The following is a 20,385-nucleotide window of genomic DNA, read 5'->3' on the forward strand; positions in this document are numbered from 1 at the left end:
AAGTATATACAGGCTACTGTAGTAGCCTGATATACAATATATCAAGCAATTTCTTGTTCTTAAAACCCCAACTTGGGTCATACAAATTTGGATGTGAACACATTGTGCAGTATAATTAAAATGCCTTATCAAGTGCAAATATTCAGTCCCTTTTCATTTGTCGGGTGGAATAAGGTGGGGCGAGCTTTTTTTAAACCTTAGAATATAAAGCAAATTGCCAATTAGTAGGCAAGATTCTTTGTGTACTAACTCAGACACACCTTGAGGCCTCGTGGGAATATCCAAGTGAGTACTTTAGTAAGTAGTAAAATAGTTATGAGAAAGTATCACAAAAAGAGGCATTTTGGTAGCTTAGAATAAAACTACATTTGGAAAAATGCACGCAAATTGCCATCCATCAGGTTATAGTATAAACTTGACCTAATATTACAAACACTTGCTAGGGTGTGAAAATAATGTTACAGCCATTGACAAACTTTGAGCGGTGTCTGCTATGACTTTAAATCGTGAAGAACAAACTCCTCCCTCTCGAGTTGCTGTCAACTTACAAAAAAAAAAAAAAAAGAAAAAACCTCCCATGTATCGGAATGGTAAAAGCAGAACGTGCACGCAGGACCCTGGTACGATGTGGAGTAGCTGAAGTTAGTGGATAGGTCATTGCTTTAAAACCTTCACGTTTAAACTTGTATGTCGCACACTGAAGTGGAAGTAGGTCTGCGTTTGCCCCGGGGCAGGTCAGACTCTCTGATGGAAACACAGGACAGAAAAAAGAGGAAATCTCCTAACTCGAGCTGAAGCGCCATGCACAACACGTAACAACGCCGTTTTATTGCTTTTTGGGTGGAATGTAGTTTCTCGCTGTGTGATGGACCATTTTAGTGAATGTTGGCGCTTGTTTGTAGTATGATAATCAGTCCGATATGTCTAATGTGACGCCGAGTAAAAGCGTGCAATGGCTGCAACTGGAGTTGGGGTCCGGAGGCGCCTCTCTGCTCCTGCTGGACTGCCGCTCACATGAGCTCTATGAATCGTCCCACATAGAGACCGCCATGAACCTGGCCATACCGGGACTGATGCTCCGGAGGTTCAAAAAGGGCAACATACCCATCCGGACTATCATCCCCAGCCATGAGGATAAAGAGAAGTTCATCAGACGGTGCAAGACTGACACGGTCGTCGTGTACGACGAGAGCACGGTGGACTGGAAGGAAAGTGGAGCTTCGGTTCTGGGTCTGCTTCTTCAAAAACTATGGGAAGACGGCTGCAAGGCGTATTACCTGGAAGGTAAGTAGTTGTTACTGTCGAATGAATTCGGGGAACGGGGAAACTGAGGCTGCGCCTTGTTGTAAAACATGCTATGGACATTGATCCGTGTCCACCTGACGCGGTTTACTGTCCAAACGCTCCGTAAAATTCTCCTTTTAGCAACTATCAAGCTGCTTAATATCGGCCCGTTATTATTTCAGCTTTACGTCTTTAGAATCGGTATGAATGCTATAACAGCGCTGTGTGGAAGAGGCGTTGACTGCTGTTAGGACTTTTAAACTCTTCAAATGCCCACGTTTGGCTTTTCACAAAGAGAGAGAGCAACTCGACTAATATTGAGCCGTTCAGGCTTTTCAACGTTGCATCAGCTGTAAGTGATGTTTAAACTGTGTTGTGGGTCTGCGGTCTGTAGGCTGTTCAAAAGTTTGTGGTGTGTGTGTGTGTGTGTGTGTGTGTGTGTCACTGAGATTCTCAATTAAAATTCCAAAATGGCCGCGCCATGTTTTGCTCTAGCAGGAACAGGCATGCGTTTCATGAATGGACTTTCTGGGCTGATTTTGAGCCGTTTCTTTGCAGCCCTGTTTCACAATCCAGTAGTTATTTTTTTTTCCAAAATATGACCAAGATTACTAATTTATGTGAGTTTTGTTAATTTTAGATTTAATTTACTAAAAAATTGAAACGCATAAATGGGACTTGTGTTTTGTCCTGGCTCCTGTCCAGGTGGATTTGTAAAGTTCCAAACAGAGTACCCAGAACACTGCGAGACGCTCCTCGACAGCTCCTGTCCCAGCTCCTCTCCTCCGCTGTCCGTCCTGGGCTTTGGAAACCTCCGGATCAGCTCAGATTGTTCCGATGGGGAGTCTGACCGGGAACCGAACAGTGCCACAGAGCCTGAAGAAAGCCCCGTCCCCAGCAACCAGCCTGCCTTTCCTGTCCAGATCCTTCCCTATCTTTATCTGGGCTGTGCCAAAGACTCCACTAACCTAGATGTGCTAGGCCAGTACAACATAAAGTACATCCTGAATGTCACACCCAACCTGCCCAACATGTTTGAGCACGACGGCCACTTCAGGTACAAACAGATTCCCATTTCTGACCACTGGAGTCAAAACCTGTCCCAGTTTTTCCCAGAGGCCATATCATTTATAGGTGAGTAGGTCAAGACAGTAAGTGGCTTTGTTAAATAAAAACCTTACACCCACAGTCACACAAACAAAACTGGGTGTGTTATGTCTCTAGTTGTTTTACCTCATGCAGTGTCTAGTGCAGTAAGCCCCTGTGGATCAGACTTGAACCAAAGTTAATTCATTGTTTCCTAATTATGTCTAATAATAAACCAATAATAATTAAGTGTTAATTATTGGTTTATAATAATATTTAATAATTTTGATTAAGTGATGTCTTGATGTGTTTCATAAGCAAATTGCAGCTAATATCGTAAGACATGATAAACATTGCCTCCCTAACCACCTGTGTAGGCTCATGTCAGCTGTATTGTAGTATCTCTATTATTTTTTAAAGAGCAACAACCCATAAATCTTGAAAGTAAAAAGAATACTTTTTTTGTTTGTAGCACCACAGCCTTACATTTCAGTTTCACTTTTGAATCTCATAAAAAGTGCACCTGAAACCACAGCTTTTGACTTGTTTGCTTGGTGGTAGCGGTGTCGCTTATGATGAGCTAGTTTCCAAAGAGGTTGGAGGTGAAAGAGGAAGGAAATTCTGTTTCCACTCTTTGTGGTTGTGTTTGATTTTTTTTTTTTTAGGTTACAAGGCATAGTGTTGTTTGTTTGTTTGCTAATGCCTGTAAATGGCATTAATAAACTAGATGCACTGTGTCAGAGACAATAGTATGTGTTAAAGCAATGTTTGAGCCCCACAGTCAACAACACAACCTTACGATGTCATTATTGTGCATCAAAGGGTCCACAAAGAGTCAAAATGAAAGTAACTACCATATACCGTTACTATAAAGTACAGAAAAATATTAATAAGTGAGAGCATTATAAAACTCTTTGAAGTACCTGCCCTTGAATAATGTCACGCTAACTGTAGTTTTTTCTTCCACTCACAGATGAGGCTCGATCGAAGCAGTGCGGCATCCTGGTCCACTGCTTGGCGGGGATCAGTCGCTCGGTCACAGTCACCGTGGCTTACCTGATGCAGAGGCTCAATCTTTCTCTCAATGATGCTTATGACTTTGTCAAGAGGAAGAAGTCCAACATTTCCCCAAACTTCAACTTCATGGGTCAGCTGCTGGACTTTGAGAGGACGCTGGGACGACACAGTCCCTGTGATAATCGTTCTACCAGTGAGGAGAAGCTCTTCTTCACCACACCAACCAATCATAATGTCTTCCAGCTGGACAGGCTGGAGTCGACGTGAGGATCGATTGGGCACCTTCCTTCGGTGTAGCCGCATTTTTTTGGGGAGCCTGCCAGATGCCTAACTAGCTGACACAAGTAGTCAAATACAGTATTTTAGCACCAAAAGAAACATCAGTTTGTTAAACAGTGTGGAAAACATGCTCGTTTAGATTTCTATGCCTTAATATTTAACACAAGGTGGAATTTTGCTATCCATACATGGCATTATTGAAATGTCATGTACAGCCATAATAGCAGGACATTTCATAACTTTTCTATTAAATTTAAGATTGTTTTTTGACTGTTACTCGATATTCACCAGCTGTAAAATGGATGTTTATGTATTTCTTTGTATCAATTATGATGCCTTGACAGTCTAAAAGGAGTCAGTTTGTTTCCTGGGACCAATTTAAAATGTGTTGATGGTACTTTAGTTGAAGGAAATAAGCTACTACAGTGCTCCAGCCTTGAATTATCATCCAGTTTTGCTTTTAAAGACTACTTGTAGTTCTCTTGCAACAAAATGAATTGACCAGTTCTTCTCCATTTTATCTTGTGCTTAATTCATATTACCGTAACTAACACCTGGTAAACAGTATGATGTTAGCTAAATGGCCACTTGTTGCACAACATCCGAGTTAAAACCCTATCAAAGCTATTACTTACAACTGCATTATTTGTATCTGATTATGTTCTACCAAGGCCCTGGTTTTGTAACCTATAGCTCATATTGCCTGTTTTTAACAACATTAAAATAAATTAGATCAGTTACCAAGTTGAAGTATAGTGTAGATAGAAATACACATTTTCTGATTAATTGCTATTAGAATGGTTATGTATCTCTTGGCGAAATCCCAAGTTTTAGCTTTCCTTTTGTGCATTTACCCTGTAAACACCTTTATTTGTGATAAGTTATGTGAATGCACTGATTATTCATTGTAAGTGGTTCAGTTAGAAGTGTATGAAGTGTAACAATTTTACATTGTGATAATCAAGTTACACGTGCTCACAAAGATTATCTAAGTTTAAAAAGTAACAGATTGTAAGAGTCACCTAGAGTCATGACAGACCCAATTCAGCCAACTGTGACATGACTAGTTAAAGTCTATACAGATCCTTAAATGTTCATAAGACCATTGTGACACAGGTTTGCTGACTGGCTGTCTTTGAGTGAGTCTATAGGTCGTTTTTAACTGACTGAAAAATGAGTACACAATTATTTGTTCTTTGCGTTGAAAAAGATATCTGGCGTTGAGAGTGTAGAAGCTGACTGAACAGTTTGTGGATTCTACTTTTTTTGGGCTGATATCTTGTCAACACAAACAGTGCAGAAGGATTAGTGAGCAAACTTTCAGTGACTGCCCCATCTGCACTCAAAGCGATAATTAAATTGATGTCTGTACTTAGTCGAAGCATCTGCTACTCGCAGTCCATGTGTAGCTGTATGCAATACATTTATTTTGAAAATGTGCAGAATCGTGATACCTATGTAAGTGTTGCAGATTTTCTTTTTCTTTTTTTATCATTAGATGTGTTTTCAACTCATGGGCCTAACAAAATACAGAAGCATCATGTTTTAGGCATTTTGCATTTACCAAGGAAAACAGATAATCTGTCCAAAGTTTTATCATGCCTGTTTACAATTTAGCCAATAATGTGCACTTTAAACAATTGTATATTCAAGGAAACAACAGTGTTGGTCATTTGTTGAATGTAGAAAAATATGTATGTCCCCGTGATACATTCTGAGAAGTGCTTTACACGACATCGGTATCTGTAACAGTTAAAAGGAATTGATGGTAGGCTTTGTAAATTTAAATGTAATAGAATTTGGAAATTAGTGCTGATATCCAGTCCCATTACAGTTTATTGCAGTGTTTTTTAACACAATGAGAAGGACAAAATATGTCAGTAATTAGTGTATAAAGGAATGCATGTCCACCTTATTTTTCATCCTGACAGTCTTCAGTCTGCAGCTACTCCTTCTGTGGCACAAAGATGCTAAGGGAAACGTGATGTGTAATTAGCCGTTCTTTATTGCCAGTCTCGTCCCAGAACAAATGAGAGGATTTGATGGATGAGAGGGACTGAAAGGAAACAAGCTTGACTAATGTGTTCTTACCTCACAGAGAGACATTTTCAGGGATTTTTATACAAGGCATCTGAATCTCATCATGGCCTCTTAAAGTGCATCCAAGGGCTGTTTTGTTTGGTATGTTTGTAAAGATTACATAAAAAGTGGTTGTTATGGGGGGCATTTTCTTAAAATTAATGAAGGATGTGAAATGATCCTATTTTGACCCTTATGTATAATGTATGTAAAAGTAAATGTCCAAGACATTCTGTACAAGTTTATACAACAAATATATTGTATATTTTTACTTGAATATCTTTTGTTTGTTTTTGTTTAGACTGTTTGTTTTTTTTAACCAAAACTGCAAAAACAATTTAATGAAACAAACAAAAGAAAAAAGAAAAGTGGTTAAATAAGGACCAAAGATTCCTCTGAAAAGCCAGAACATTGTAAGTAGTGGCCCTGTGCTGTTGAGCTCCAAGGCTGTAGGTGTGGTCCACTGTCTGTTGTGTCCATTCCGATGCTTGGCTTCCTGTGTCTCACGCACTTTCTGACACAAAGACAAGGGACAGGGCTAGACCTGTTAGTGCCACAGTGCTGCCACGCCCACCACCAGTCACTTACACTGCCGCTTCAAGGAAGAGGAAGATGACACAGCATGCTACTCTACCGCAGAGACAAGATTTCCGACAGCTTTCTGCACTTTGGGGAATGATACATTTCAATAAGGGTTGTACAAAAACCATTTCATATGTGTTAGCTTTAGTTGAACCACTTTTTTTGTTGTTGATTATGATTTCAATAGTTGTTATTGAAAGATCAATTTCCTGTAAAAGCCATAATTGCATGTTGTTTTGAAAAAGAGGAAATGAGAGTTCCCTGATATCTACAGTACACACTTATGCTGCCATTCAGAGATATCACATCATTTGCCCACTGAACTTTTACTATTCTCATGGCAGCTTAAGCAGGAAGTGTTTGCACAATAATACATTTCTGTTTCTCAGTAAATTTGTAAGTCTCCAAAAATCAAACCATTAGTCCTCAAAACAATGTATAGTAGCATAATTATAGTTAAAACAAGATATAGGTTTTCCCAAGGCAAATGGATGAAACGGTCGGAAATTTTATTGCCAGTTTCTAATTTGTCTGGGAGATTTATTCATATGTTCTGTACCAGATGATAGAAAGACAATGCAGCCTATTCCTTTCCCTGGAGAAACCTTTTAATGAACCGAAGCCAAGCTTTTAAATTCAAGAACATCGGTGGGGTAGGGTGGGGGCTGGGGTTGTGTAGTTGATCTATGCTGCAGTTCAGTGTCCAGTAACTGTCACTCAGTGAGATTTAATGGCTTCAATACTGCACTAAAACTGTTTCAGCTCCAGCTTCAGGGCAGAGATTTCGGAGAAACTAAAATAAACAGAGCTAAAACTGAAATCTTTCAACTTTCACAGCGGCAATGTAGCACATGAAGAGACTTGCCTAGCAACACCTCACAGTTGTGATAATAAAAGCTGTTGAGTGATGGGTTTTTCAACATGACTGAACCTGGCCAGCCACATACCTGCAACGCAAACCTATGATTAGGTCTGAAAAGACACCCATGTTAAGGCAGAAGCAAAGGGTAGTGCCTGGAAATGATGGGATTGAAAACCATTCATCATTGAGTTCATATCTGTAGCTGGAACTGTACATCTGTATTCCCAGTACTGTGCAAGAATAATGAGTAAAGATTTATATATTTACACACCTTTAAATACCAGTTTTTTAAATTGCTGTTGCAGTACAGTCACAACACTTTAGTGTGGCTGCTCATGTGTGGGGTTTCCTTGCAGCTGCTCCTCAGTAATTTTTGGCAGCAAATTCTCGATTTTGTGTCTCACCTGAGAGTTAAGCATGGCCGTTTGGATTATGTTATTATAAATCACTTTGTGTGCTGTTGCTGCCAACTTCAAAGACAAAGTGCGGGGTCATAACAGCTCCTCCAGTTTTCCTCCGTTACTAAGTTACTCAAGAAAATCAGCTGGGAACTCAGGCCTGCTCATGTAAATAGAACTTACAGAGCGTATTACCAACAAAGTCAATGGGCTTTTTTTAAAACCTTTGGTGAAAAAAAAAGTATTTCCCCAATATACAAACAAGGATGACTGCACATGTGATTCACAGGCTTTTTTTGTTTGTTTCATTTGCTGCCACACCGTGTGTTTTGTGTGACACTAAGTGGAATATTTCCGCACTATTATGGTCTGTCTTGAAGGGAACCACAGGCTAATGCAGTGCTTGCTCAGCAGTAGTTTTCTATGTAAGCAGATGTGCATGGGACTGACAGGATGTTAGTTCAGAGTGGGGGCATGTGTGTTTGCAAGCATGTTTACGGTGTGATTGTGTGTGAGCGTGTGCGCTGTGCATAAGAGGTGGCGTACACCTGCTGTGGTTATCTGAACATACTTACCACTCTGCATGAGTGGCAATAATTTCCCAGCTGCTTCTGGTGCACAATTACTGAAATAGTATATTTATTCAGCTCTCCTACGCTGAATATAGAGTCACTGTTAGATGAAGACCTGTCTTAATGGGGTTATTTTTGTTGTTTTTCCATAAAATAACAGTTCCAGCACTTCTGAAAGCTTGTTTCTGCTGTAAAAGCTACTCTCATGTGAAAAACTAACATCTTTACTGCAGGGATTTTTACTCCCAGTGGTCTCACTGTGTTTGCACACAGCAGATGTTCAGTGGAGAATAATCCTAATCTCAGTATTTGGCAGAATGCTGTCTCTGACATCATGTAACTGAGGAGGGGATGACATCATGACTGCTGCGTTGTCTTCTGAGACGCACTGTCTTTACTTTTGAGAAGGGCCATTTCTTCATATTTCCAGCTTTCGGATCGAATTGCATTACTTACACTGTGTGTTTGGAGCTATGTGCGACTGTATGGGAATTATAACTATCATGCCGGCGTTTTCATCTCCTGTTGTTGGGAATTGCTTCCTGCTTCTCCGTGTGTATAATAGAATAAGCTCAGATTCAAAGTTTGGCCAGCTCTATTGTAGTTGACATAGAGAGAAAGGACATGTTCACTGTGCTGTAAAATGCAACAGCACAAACACTATTTATTATAACAATATACTTCAAATCATATGCTTCAGTACTCATTTTTGCTATGATCAGTAAAAGTTCAGATGTCTCTTTTTATGTCTTATTAAGTTATTGTAGGCTTTCTGTCCACGTAACAGGAAGTATCTTATCTCTTCAGGAACAAACTACAGATATGCTAAAGCATCCCACACAGCCCCCCTTACTACCTCTTGTGAAATCTTTTCTTGGGGACATGTATGTTCTATGAAGAGGAAGACCAGTGTAAGTTTCGGCAATGAGAATTCTGGGTCATGTGTAAAGCGGGGCCACATGGAATATAGTGGCAGAGCGAAGCAGCCATCTGTTAATACCAGAAGTCTCTAATTCTGTGGCCAATTTCACTATCTGGTGGTGTACAGTGGCCTGCACTCACCAAGGAAAGGAGTTATGTGATATTGTTTGCATTTTAATGTGTGGTTAATGGAGAGAAAAGGAAAATTCCTCATGTCTTCCTGCTAGACCCAACACAAAGTAAAGGTCATCTGTCTGTCACGCTTTCGTGCTTGGGAACTACAGAGGACGCCATGCTGGGACCTGTCGTGTTGTCTGGTATGCCATTCACACAAGGCCATATGTTGCTTACAGAACAGAATCGCTGAGTGAGCCAAAGAGCATGTCTGCGCCTTGGTTTGTGTTTCTTCAACATCAGTGACCAAAATAGTGATGTCATTGCGCAGACATCTCTAATTGCCTGAGAGTCAGTTAACACTTAGCAGGCCAGCTGGAAAAAGCTCTAAACTTTTCTTATTTCTTCTGCTAATCATAATGATTTATAGAGTAGGTGGATTTATATATGTTATACATTCATTTCTAAGAGCTCCAGGCAAAGCTGCTGTGATCAGTATGTTAATAATAAGAAAAGATCAGAGCACTGTGTGTAATGTGAAAGGAGCTGCTTGTATCGACAAGACAGCATTAGCACTAAGCTCTGTGGTTTCTCTAAGAACTTGTAGCTGGTGGAGACCAAGTAGTGAGCTAAACGAAGAGGGAATATTGGACCTAAATTCACCAGATGGCTGATATCACGATTCCATATCAATGCTAAAGGCTAATTTATCATGTGTCATTATGCAAGTTAAAGCTATGTCCTCACTTCTGCTACTGCACAACAGTTCAAAAGATAATGGCTCCATTTTGTGCTACTACACACAGCTAGTTCACTACATTTAGGGACAAACACATTTTTGCTCAACTACACTGATAGTGTAAATATGAAACATGTACTATATGTATATAATGTTGTGGAATTTTTTTGTAATGATTTCCACACTGAACACACACAGACAGTCCAAAAACAGTTAATTTGATGTTTTTTGTAAGGGACTTTAATACTCAATAGTATTCCTAATTTTTTGGGAAAAAAAATTATCTAAATTCCTTGTCCAGCACTTTTCTTTTAAAAAGTGGTAAAAATAGATACCATCAGTGGTGCATTAAAACAAAACAATCGCTGTTATTCATTTGAATGAGTGAATAGTTATTGTGGAATTCGTGAATTCTGTGTCCTGTATTCCTGCTGTTGTATGGGCCTTTATGACCGGGCAGTCCAGAAACAGTACTTCAGTGTTCTCAGCACCAGAAGTGGGATGGAGCATCATGATACAATATTCTGTTTGTTCAAGTTTGATTTGCAGTCCTTCCACTCTCTCTTTGTCTAAAGTGTTCCACTTCCTCATTGTGTATTTATGGCAAGAAAAACCACCTACCATTTGCTCTCCTGAAACAGGCACATTTCAGTATTTCTTCAGAATATGACTGTGTACTGTATATTAAATCCAGGATTCCCTTTGAGACTAGAGGATATTGCTCATAGATGGAAGCATAAATTAATCTTCATACAATTAAGAGCCAGATTAAGTACTGCACAAAACCTCAAACAAACAAACAAAACCTCTGGCATGAGCTTAAAAGACATAATAGCTGATAATGAAACTAGACAATTTAGGACTATATATTCACATATATTTTTGTCAGCTGTGTGAATGGTGAATGAGAGATTTCCAGAGATTAGGCTTTGATATTCAGCACTGGACATCTTCCAAGAGCATGTGATGTAGAGAAGCAAGAAAAACAGGAATCCTCTAAAATCCAAAAGCCTGCTGGCTTAAATTGACTTCTGCATGTGTGGGTGGCACAGAGATGGTATGAGCAGTTAAGGTCTTCCAAACATTGGCGGGGTATTCCTCACTGTTCCGGGGGATTTTATACATCTATAAATCACACCAAACTAAGAAAGGTTATGAAAACGTCACATTGCTTAGTAACACAGTTTAACGACATTTTTATGGTGATTCGTGACTGTTAAAGCTATGGTCTGTATGGATGAATCAATATACGTCAATATAACAGCAGAGCAACGTGTGTGTTTGTTTTGCGTGCCCTATATACAGCTCTGTGATTGACTGACTCACTCCTAGCTACTGGAATAACCAGTTTCACCTACACACACACAAACACACAAAACAATGGCAGAATAAAACTGAATGAAGTCATTTACATAATATTGACAACTTACTTTTACATACGCAAATTCAGTCACTTTCAAAGGTCAGTGTTAAAGGCGCATGAGTGATACACACAATAAGGAAATAGGTTTTATGGTGGCTTATGTGTCCCTGAAATCCACATGACCAAAGGTGGCTTATAACCGCAGTGTGTGTTAATAACAGTAGGCATGAGTCATCCGGCCTGTCTTACGTAACTGCATCACTTCTCCACCCAACTTGCTGCCATAGTGCGCCACACCCCGGATTCATTCACACGCTGCTTTGCTGCCGCGCTGCCTGCCATTGATGGCAGTGGGGGCACTACTCATCTTGTTCCGTGGCTTAGAGCTTATATAAAACTTGCAGTCTTATCTGGGTGATAAAAAACTAACACATCAAATTTTCACATCAGATCTTTCACCTCATGGGTCCTAATGCAGTGTTGTTAGTCAACTGTAGATGTGCAGCTCATGTAGTGTGGTGTATTTGTCAGACAGTGGGGATTGGTCTGGCAGAGCAGCTGTACTCTACTGCGGACTGGGGTTTATAATCCCATAAGTAAAACAGACCATGGGGAGAGAATGAAGCTAACAGGACCCTCAGGGAAGCACCGAGAGACGGTGGGGAGGCCTTTGAACGTTATCAGTCAGGTCACTGACGTCACCTGCACACAGAAAACAATCCCATTTCACATAAACAAGGCTCTTTCTAAAAATGTTATATGTTCTATTAATCACCTAAATGTGTATTTATGTTTTTTCAAAGATTATATAACCACTTGGAACACATTAAACATCTTATACATGTATACAATATATTATACTCTAAATCATAGGATCCTTTCATCCTGACTGGATTTCTATGTGTTGTAAGAGAAGCGTGGTTTCATCTGTCTTTGGAGTGTAGTTGTGCCATAAGACCTTTTCATCTTCTGGCTCCTGTAACTGAGCCAAACAGATAAGATTCAGCTTTCCTGCTGACATCAAGTGGTCAAAGTGCTAACTGCAAGACACCTCTGCCATTGCAACCACAGCCTGTTCAGCTGCGTGTCAAACTTTTTATAAAAGTATGATGAGAAAAATCAGTATGAGTTTGACTTTTAAAAGCAATTTCTCTGAATGTGGCACCAGAGTCAAAAATCGTATACTACATGTATTTGTATATTTATGTGATTATTCTACAGTAAGGTGCTGTTTGGTAACAATGCAAATATTTTATTGTGCATAGGTCAAAATTAAAGTTGTTTTAACAATAGAACTGCTCTGTGCTTGTAGAGAATAACATGCTTTATATGGACAAAGGCATCTGATTGTCAACTGGTGTCGGTCAATCCAGATCCCCTAACATGGGCACTAACATGATTAGACATAAATAGCTCCAGGCTCAACAGATTGTGTAACTAGATACTTGCACAGCAACTATGTGAATAGTTCATATGCCAGAGCAAGGAGCCACTGTAGAAAAATGACACTGATAAATCAAAATTTGGGGTAGACATCTTATTTTCACACAAACGTACCTTGTTTTAATATGGCAGCAGTAACATTTCAAGTCTCTTTTGCTTGTTTATTTGCTGTGTGAACAGCAGGGCAGGGCAGAGAGAGACAAGCATGTCATAATCCTGTCAACTCTGAACACCATGAGAATGAGGCAGTAAAATAAGTGTTTCCCTTTCAAAGACTGACTTATGAAACACAGCATTTCCCAATATGCTGATGAGACTCCAGCCACAAATAATAACAGAAAAACTAGAAGTAAAACACAAACTCACTCACTAACTCAAGGATCCGGTAAAAAGTTTACAGGATTCATCAGTCCAAACACTTAAAGTGAATCAGATAAAAGTCAAATTACATCGGTCAACCAAAATAAAAATGATCAAAAACCTGTCGGCTTTGACAAATGCATCTTTCTTTATTACACAAGTGCACTTTTCACATAGAAATATGCAGATGCTCCAGGAATATTTAAAGGGGCATAGAAAGTCCTGAGGGCATTTTAAACATACAGACTCTTAAAAACAGACGCATCCCAACATGCACAATATACAGACTGGATCACGTGCATCGCTTTTAAAATATTATTAGTCTACCAGATCCTGGTGTAAAACAGTGTTCACTCATGGATATGATTTACTTTGTAGCCAAATAAACAGCATCAGCCTTTCAGTAAGAAGATTTGTAAACTGGATGTGGTTTCACTGGAAAGAAACACAAAGTTGACATTTCAAGCAACCAAACTGGTATACTATGTGGCTTCTATAGAAAATGGGTAAGTTTCATACATTTGCACAAATCCTGCATAATTGGGCACCAAAAGTATTTACAACAATGCAAGATATGGTAGAGAAATACACAAACATCCCAATACATTATTCAACTAAATCTTGCAAAGTCGTTCAGAGGATCTATCGCTGGTATCCAATGTCAGCTTCTAGTTTTCCGCAGTCACGGAGAAATACAAAAATAACACTCTGGGTCTTCTCTTGTTCAGGATTACTCCACTCCTTTCATGAATTCCAAAAACTCTGTCAGATTAAGGAGAACGCCGTTAGCAAATAAATGCTGCGAAGCTTCAAGATGCTTCCACCGAGAAAATGTGTCATTTTAAAAGTATTTTTAAAGAGTGAAGAATGAAAATTTATAGCGAATTAGTGCTGAAACATTAGCTTCACATAGCCATGTCATCATCTCTTTCATCAGTTTACAAAACCTCTCACCGTCGTAGTCAATTTTGCCGTCATTGTTTTTATCCCCGTCTTTCATCAGCTCTTCGATGTCATCCTCAGTAATTGTCTCCCCTGTAGATTCCAGCATCATTTTCAGCTCATCCAGGTCGATGTAACCATCTGCGTTCCTGCTCAATCAAAGGAATAAAATATATCATTTGTACATGACAAACTTGAACTAAGCTTTACAGATGGCAGTGGAGGAGTAGGTGTGTTTATGTGTGACATGTGACTGATCAGATCCCGAATTTAAGCATTTTGGAACCATCAGTGTGAGTGATGAAAAAAAAGTATGGCAAGTTTGTTCTTTGATGCTCAGACGAAGTGTCTGGCTTACATGGAGTGGGTGTTTGAAATATTCTGTGCTGTCAAAAAGGATTATGGAGTACACTACATGCTGTACTCTGCAGAGCTTCTTGGCGTTTTGTCAGTACACAACTGCACATGGGGAGTACATTTTCCTGGAAATACACTACGAAGAGTAATTTGATTGCTAGATTTCTAGCTCCTGGTCATAGTTGTTGATATTTTGTGATCAGCAAAGTTCAGTTTATTGAATCATTTGGATGTAAGAAGGTGCCTGTATACTGATTCCAGGGCATTGGATTTTATTGCTCAGTGTATTTCAATGTGAAACTTACTTGTCAAACATCCGAAACAGCTCTGCCAGTTCTTCCTCTGACTTCCCTTTGCTGTCATCTTTCATGCATCTCACCATCATGACCAGGAATTCATCAAAATCCACTGTGCCACTCCCTGCACAGATTAGGTGAATTTCATCACATGACATTAATAAATCTAGGTTGCAAATATCACTAACTTATTAGCAAACTGCTTATTTTTGACCTGACTTTTCTGACCAGCAAGTACAGCTTTGATTTTTATTGTATCGTTGTGTAGTTTCCTTTCATTAAGAGATTATCACCTACTATATGAATTTATCAAACTAATCCAGGATGCTATTTTCTGTTTCATCTCTACCCCACATGGAAAATTTGAAATGACATGTGCATGAATGATGTGCATTCCTTTTTAATTTAGGTTGACACAGCTTGTTGTGTGTAGGATCCTTGACTAACACTTGACTAACATTTAAGTTCCGAAGGTTTTAAAAACTTGTCTGCACAACATGACCTGCCACGTGATCTTAGGAGTGAAGAGGTCAAAAACCAAACAGGTACTTGTTCAGTAGCTTCGGTAGTGTTTTTTTATTTATTTATTTATTTTTTATTTACCATCTTCATCCACCTCGTCAATCATCTCCTGCAGCTCCTCTGGTGTGGGGTTCTGACCCAGCATCCTCATCACCTTCCCCAGCTCTTTGGTGCTGATACAACCATCCTCCGCATCTTGTACAAAGATGTCAAAGGCGGCTTTGAACTCTGCAACAACACAGCAGCACTCAAAAGTAACCTACAGTGTCATTATATGTGGTATGGACCATGACAGGGTCAGCCTCACTGAAAATACTAATAACTGACGTGCGATCAAGCTGAAGATATTTCCAAAAAGCAAGTTACACACCATTTTTTTGTTCATCTGTCAGCTGCTCAACCTGTAAGACACAAAAAGTTTAACAACTACCAAACTGGATGCATCTTGATCATTAGAATATATGCACTTTTTGTACATTGTCAAGTGCTGTCAGGTCTTATTTGCAATTACTCAAGCTTTCAACCTGCAAACTGGGTTAAAGTATTACATTTTCAGAGCAAAACTGCAATCTGATCTAGATCACTGGTCCTGATCTACTGACCATCCCTGACAAAACACAGCATCTACATATCATATGTGAGAGTCAGTAAAAGGAAGGGTTAAAAATAAACAGACAGGAGGATCAGGAACCACACACAATACACAGTGCTTTAAATTAGCATAGCTGTGGATCTGGCCCAACAATGGAACAGTAATCCTGGAAAAGCTACCATGAATGAGAGAGGGAGACAGCTGCTTATGTAAGAGTTATTGTCTCTCCACTATAAATTAAAAACACACACCAGCAGACAGACACACACGCGCGCACACACACTCCTCTGGTGATGATATATGAAAAATGCCATTTAAACAAACGCGTGCAATGTGCATTCCTTTGTGTTTTAAGAGTCTCAGCCGCACTGCTCATTTGGGATGTGAGGGGACAGCCGGCTGCCCATCCGGGTGTAGGTGGACAGACAGTCACACAGCTCTCTGGCTGACAGATAATGCTGGAATCCAGCCGTTGGGGGGGTTATCTAAACCTGAAGCCCTTCACTGGCACCAGAGAACTGTGGACATAGAAGAGCTTGAGCAACTGGCCAAAATTAGTCATGTGAACTGGGACTGTTCCATTTGCAGTCATGAATGAAGCAGCAGAGTGCGGACCAGAGACCTGTCCTGTCAGTGACCTCCTGAGTGGCCCTTATCAGCCCTGATAGGCCTGCAGAAGGAGAACATTTAGAGGCTGTATATGGTGTGAACACTCTTTTGGCATCAGCTGGTGATGGAGCCACCTCCATGTGCTGTGCAGTCTAATCAACAGGGATTTGTCAACCATTCCAGTAATGTCAGAAGTACAAACCAATGTAGCTCTTTCTTAAAGAAGACGTTTGGTCAGAGTATTATCTATTATGCCCTTTTAAATTGGACAGATTAAGGTTACAGTCTTACATTGTAAATCACTGATCATGTGTCACTCAATAATAAACTTTCGCGGTTATGTTTTGTAATCCAAAAACATGATCCACTCTCACACCAGATTTAGTTCACACACAGATTCTGATGAGCATCCAACAAACTAAAATCATGTCATTGGTAGAGGACGACAGCACACTTTCAGCTTTATGAGTTGTGAGGGTCACATACCGCTGCCTTGTAGATGTCGTTCATGTTGGAGGCTCGTCTGCTGCCTGTCCTGACCACGTCCTGGCACAGAGGAAGGAGGTACTGTCCAGCTCAGGGCAGAACGCTGGCCTCATCCTGGGAGGGTTTTATAGCTGGAGCCTCGTGCTCTCTGGTCCCTCCCTGGGCTGACCAACCTCCCCTCTGTTTGTGCCACAGTGTGTGTCCACAAATGTGTGCCTGCCTATGTGTGTCATTTGGCCAATCTGTCACAATCACCAAGCTCTGATAAAAATGCAACAGCTCTTAGGGGACATACTTTGGAATGGAATGAAGTGAGAGGGGCATGCACGGTGAAGCCTAATCTCCAGGGAGAGGGCTATAGAGACACTCAACATTCCTCTAAACCTGGACCAGAGACGAGGAGGGCTCGGGAGGATTTACGTGCATGTGTGTGTGTGTGTGTGTGAGGTCAGGATGGAAGAGCCACAGACTACAGTAAGCAGAGGATGAAGGGAGGAGGTGAAAAAAAGTTTGAGTCAAACATCTCATAGCACAGACAAGTGCTAGCATACCTGTCTGTATGATATACTGTTCTCATTTCTAAAAAGCATTTTGATTTGTCATTGCAGGAAGTGCATTATTGATGGCTCCATAAATTTGGATGGATGTATGTGTGTACTGCCATCTGTGTTTATGCGTGGCTACAAGTTTTACTCACTTACAATTCATTTAAAGCTTGTAATACATCAATGGACATGCAGATATTGTGTTACACCCTTGTTATTATTGTGTTTTTATTGTTGAACATGTCACGGTTGTCTGCTGTAACTAGGTAAGGAAAAAAAATCATCCTTTCTGCAGTTTTCTGCAGATGTTTTTATATTTCTGCTACAACACAATGTTAATGATAATGTTTTCAGGTTATACAGACAATAGTAACACTTTTTCAAACATTTTTTAAGACACAACTTTCTACTTATTATATTTTGGGTATGGCAAAAATCTTCAGAAAGACAAAGTTCAATGAAAAAATATGATTTATCATAATGTGGACCTCTGCTTTAAAAGACAAACACTGTTGTCTCCATACATTCAAACACCGTTTGGCTATATACATCACATGGACAATTATTCTGGAATCATTAGATTTAGAATGAGGAACACAACTCAGGCAATGTCCATCCTACATGATTCATGAGAATTTCAAGTCTCAGCCTCTGTGTGCAACACAGATTTAGTCAGCAGAGGGTACTGTTCTCTACATATCGACTAAATTAAATTGTTGCACAAGGCTGCTGCCCAGATATCCAATTTATCAACAGTGGGGTAGGTGAGAAATCTGGGTCAAACAAACCAAACACTCGCAGACACATTTAAATTGAATTGTACACAGTGCAAGACTTTGCTGCATTTTTTCTATGTTCTTTTGAAACAAGGCCATCTCAATCACTTACCTGTGTGATTTGCACACATAGTCACAAACACGCTTTCGCAAAATGCTCGGACACACAGACACACACACACACACACACACACAAAGAGCATGCTGTGGCAGGCATTCTTAGTGACGAGCGATCATGCTGGTTTATAATTGGATGCTAATGGGGACTGGCACAGCTTACAAGCATCATACACTCTGAGAGAGAGAGAGAAAGAGACAGAGAGAGAATTGAACAACATACATGTCATATCTTACACAGATAAAGACACAGGTTTCCTGACAAAGATCTCACAGTAACGCACATCAGTCACAGGCACAGGTTGAACCACCATGGCGACAGGCAGCGAGGTGGGGAGGGGATATGTCTGGAAGGTGAGGTGAGGGATTAGGTAAAATGATTTTGTGCTTGCTGTCCTTATGTGTTTCTTAAGTCATTTGTCAAAGTACCACAATCTAAACACACAACCCTGTACACTTCTAATGGAATTCAGAACAGAACTGAATCATCATCAATGGCACTGGCTCCATCAGCTGAAACCCAAAGCATACTGATGAGTCTACACGGTCAGCCAGAAAGATTCATTTGGATAGCTGAGTGCAGTCTGGTGGGTGCCAAGAGTGATGAGCAACTCTGCAGGGGGCACTAGATTCTAATGTAAAGCTTGCAGTTGCACATGCAGACACACATGCTGGAAGAACCAAAGACTGGCGCACACATCAAAGGAAGCATATGGAGTGCTGTTTCATTGGAGCTCTCCACCAATTTCCTCTTACAGAGGAAGGCTGACGAAAGAGCCAGCCATCTCCTCCACACAGCGTAATCAGACAGCGCATCTCAAATCCACAATTCACCGCACACCGCTTTTTGAGGGGTTGCCATAGAAACTCTGCTGGGTAGTAGCGGGCAGAAAATGAGAGGAGATGAGCGGGGCTATTTCCCCCTCCACCTCTCTCTCTGCCTCCCTGCCACCTTATTTTGTCCTCAGAGTGACTGTATTATTTTCTATTCTTTGGCTCCCACAAACATAAATGCACACATCAAAATTAGATACACTTGTCTCTATGTCTGTTTGTGTGTAGGGGGAAGGGGGGGTGCGGGGTCGCAATAGACCCTTCGTACAAATTGACTTAATCCACAAGTCCAAATAATAATATTTCATGTATCAGTTCTGTTCTTTTACTGTTACGTTGAACCAGGTTACGTGACATGTTTTGCAATTGCTCAAGCAAGCAAGTGGCACACACACATAACAACACTGTAGCTGTATGACTGTCATGTTATCTGAAAGGCTTTTTCTGCAGAAAACAAAAAAGATTGTGTGTTATGTGTCCAAGTCAGCTGGCCTACATGTGTGATAATCTATCTGGAAGCAAACACAGTGTGAATTTAAATACTTGTGTGATACATTGATTGGGTTGATGTGCAGCTGAGCTTGAAACATAGGTCCTACACTGTCGTCTCCTTGATTGCTGAGGGGAGGAGGGAAGCTGTGTGTCAGGCTCTCTTTCTTTCTCTCTATTCTTTCCTTCCTTCCTCTGTATTTTCTCTCTCTCTCTCTCTCTCTCTCTCTCTCTGTGCCACTTTTCATTGATGACCAAACTGCCAGCAGCTCCTGTTGTGGCAGGCTCTGAAACCTCTGCATGTGACTGAATGATACACTGTGTGTCTGAGAGATTTTATTATTTTTTTCTCTGTCCAGTGAGAGCTTTAGCACCCTTTTTTCATCCGTGACAAGCAAAATCTGAGGGCTCTATCGTTTGAGATGAGGAAGAGGGTTGTCTGCAGTTTGCTTCACTACATTAAGTGATTCCTTTCAGAAACTCTTTGCGTTGAGCTACTTGGTGATACGCAGTTTTCCTTACATCAGAGCTCTAATGAGCCAGTGGCCACATTAACTCCAGTGCTGACAGAGCCATGCACTAACTTTAGGCCAGAGGGCAACGTTTTCCAGTCCACTGAATCACCAAGTCGCATGCCACCCTTTCTACCCGAACCTATGCCCCCCTCCCGCAATCTCTATACGCAGTGTGTGAGACACCCAGAAAAGATTTACTCTGAGAT

At 40.4% G+C, this 20,385-nt stretch overlaps 2 protein-coding genes across 2 annotated transcripts; one reads left to right on the forward strand and one right to left on the reverse strand.

The window, feature by feature from the left end:
• Positions 1 to 564: 564 nt before the first annotated feature.
• LOC137139910 (dual specificity protein phosphatase 7-like) lies at positions 565 to 6,022 on the forward strand. Its single transcript, XM_067527812.1, has 3 exons — positions 565 to 1,284; positions 1,990 to 2,418; positions 3,344 to 6,022. The coding sequence occupies exons 1-3, from the start codon at positions 921 to 923 to the stop codon at positions 3,652 to 3,654; spliced, it is 1,104 nt and encodes a 367-aa protein (XP_067383913.1). The 5' UTR covers positions 565 to 920; the 3' UTR covers positions 3,655 to 6,022.
• A 7,203-nt stretch (positions 6,023 to 13,225) lies between these two features.
• Positions 13,226 to 17,036, reverse strand: tnnc1a (troponin C type 1a (slow)). Its single transcript, XM_067528206.1, has 6 exons — positions 16,904 to 17,036; positions 15,587 to 15,617; positions 15,298 to 15,444; positions 14,704 to 14,818; positions 14,054 to 14,190; positions 13,226 to 13,861 (listed from the first exon to the last, which is right to left on the reverse strand). The coding sequence occupies exons 1-6, from the start codon at positions 16,925 to 16,927 to the stop codon at positions 13,830 to 13,832; spliced, it is 486 nt and encodes a 161-aa protein (XP_067384307.1). The 5' UTR covers positions 16,928 to 17,036; the 3' UTR covers positions 13,226 to 13,829.
• Positions 17,037 to 20,385: the final 3,349 nt, after the last annotated feature.

Source organism: Channa argus, chromosome 13 (assembly GCF_033026475.1).
Source record: "Channa argus isolate prfri chromosome 13, Channa argus male v1.0, whole genome shotgun sequence".
NCBI lineage: Eukaryota > Metazoa > Chordata > Actinopteri > Anabantiformes > Channidae > Channa > Channa argus.

What these genes read in the sequence shown, in the direction of transcription:
- tnnc1a (XM_067528206.1), bottom strand. Translation starts at nt 16,927, where the DNA reads ATGAACGACATCTACAAGGCAGCG. An exon ending in GACAGATGAACAAAAAAATG is followed by an intron (nt 15,445 to 15,586) that starts GTGTGTAACTTG and finishes GTGTTGTTGCAG; the next exon opens with AGTTCAAAGCCGCCTTTGAC. An exon ending in CGGCAAAATTGACTACGACG is followed by an intron (nt 13,862 to 14,053) that starts GTGAGAGGTTTT and finishes TTAATCTGACAG; the next exon opens with AGTTTTTGGAATTCATGAAA.
- LOC137139910 (XM_067527812.1), top strand. Translation starts at nt 921, where the DNA reads ATGTCTAATGTGACGCCGAGTAAAAGCGTGCAATGGCTGCAACTGGAG. An exon ending in CAAGGCGTATTACCTGGAAG is followed by an intron (nt 1,285 to 1,989) that starts GTAAGTAGTTGT and finishes GCTCCTGTCCAG; the next exon opens with GTGGATTTGTAAAGTTCCAA. An exon ending in AGAGGCCATATCATTTATAG is followed by an intron (nt 2,419 to 3,343) that starts GTGAGTAGGTCA and finishes TTCCACTCACAG; the next exon opens with ATGAGGCTCGATCGAAGCAG.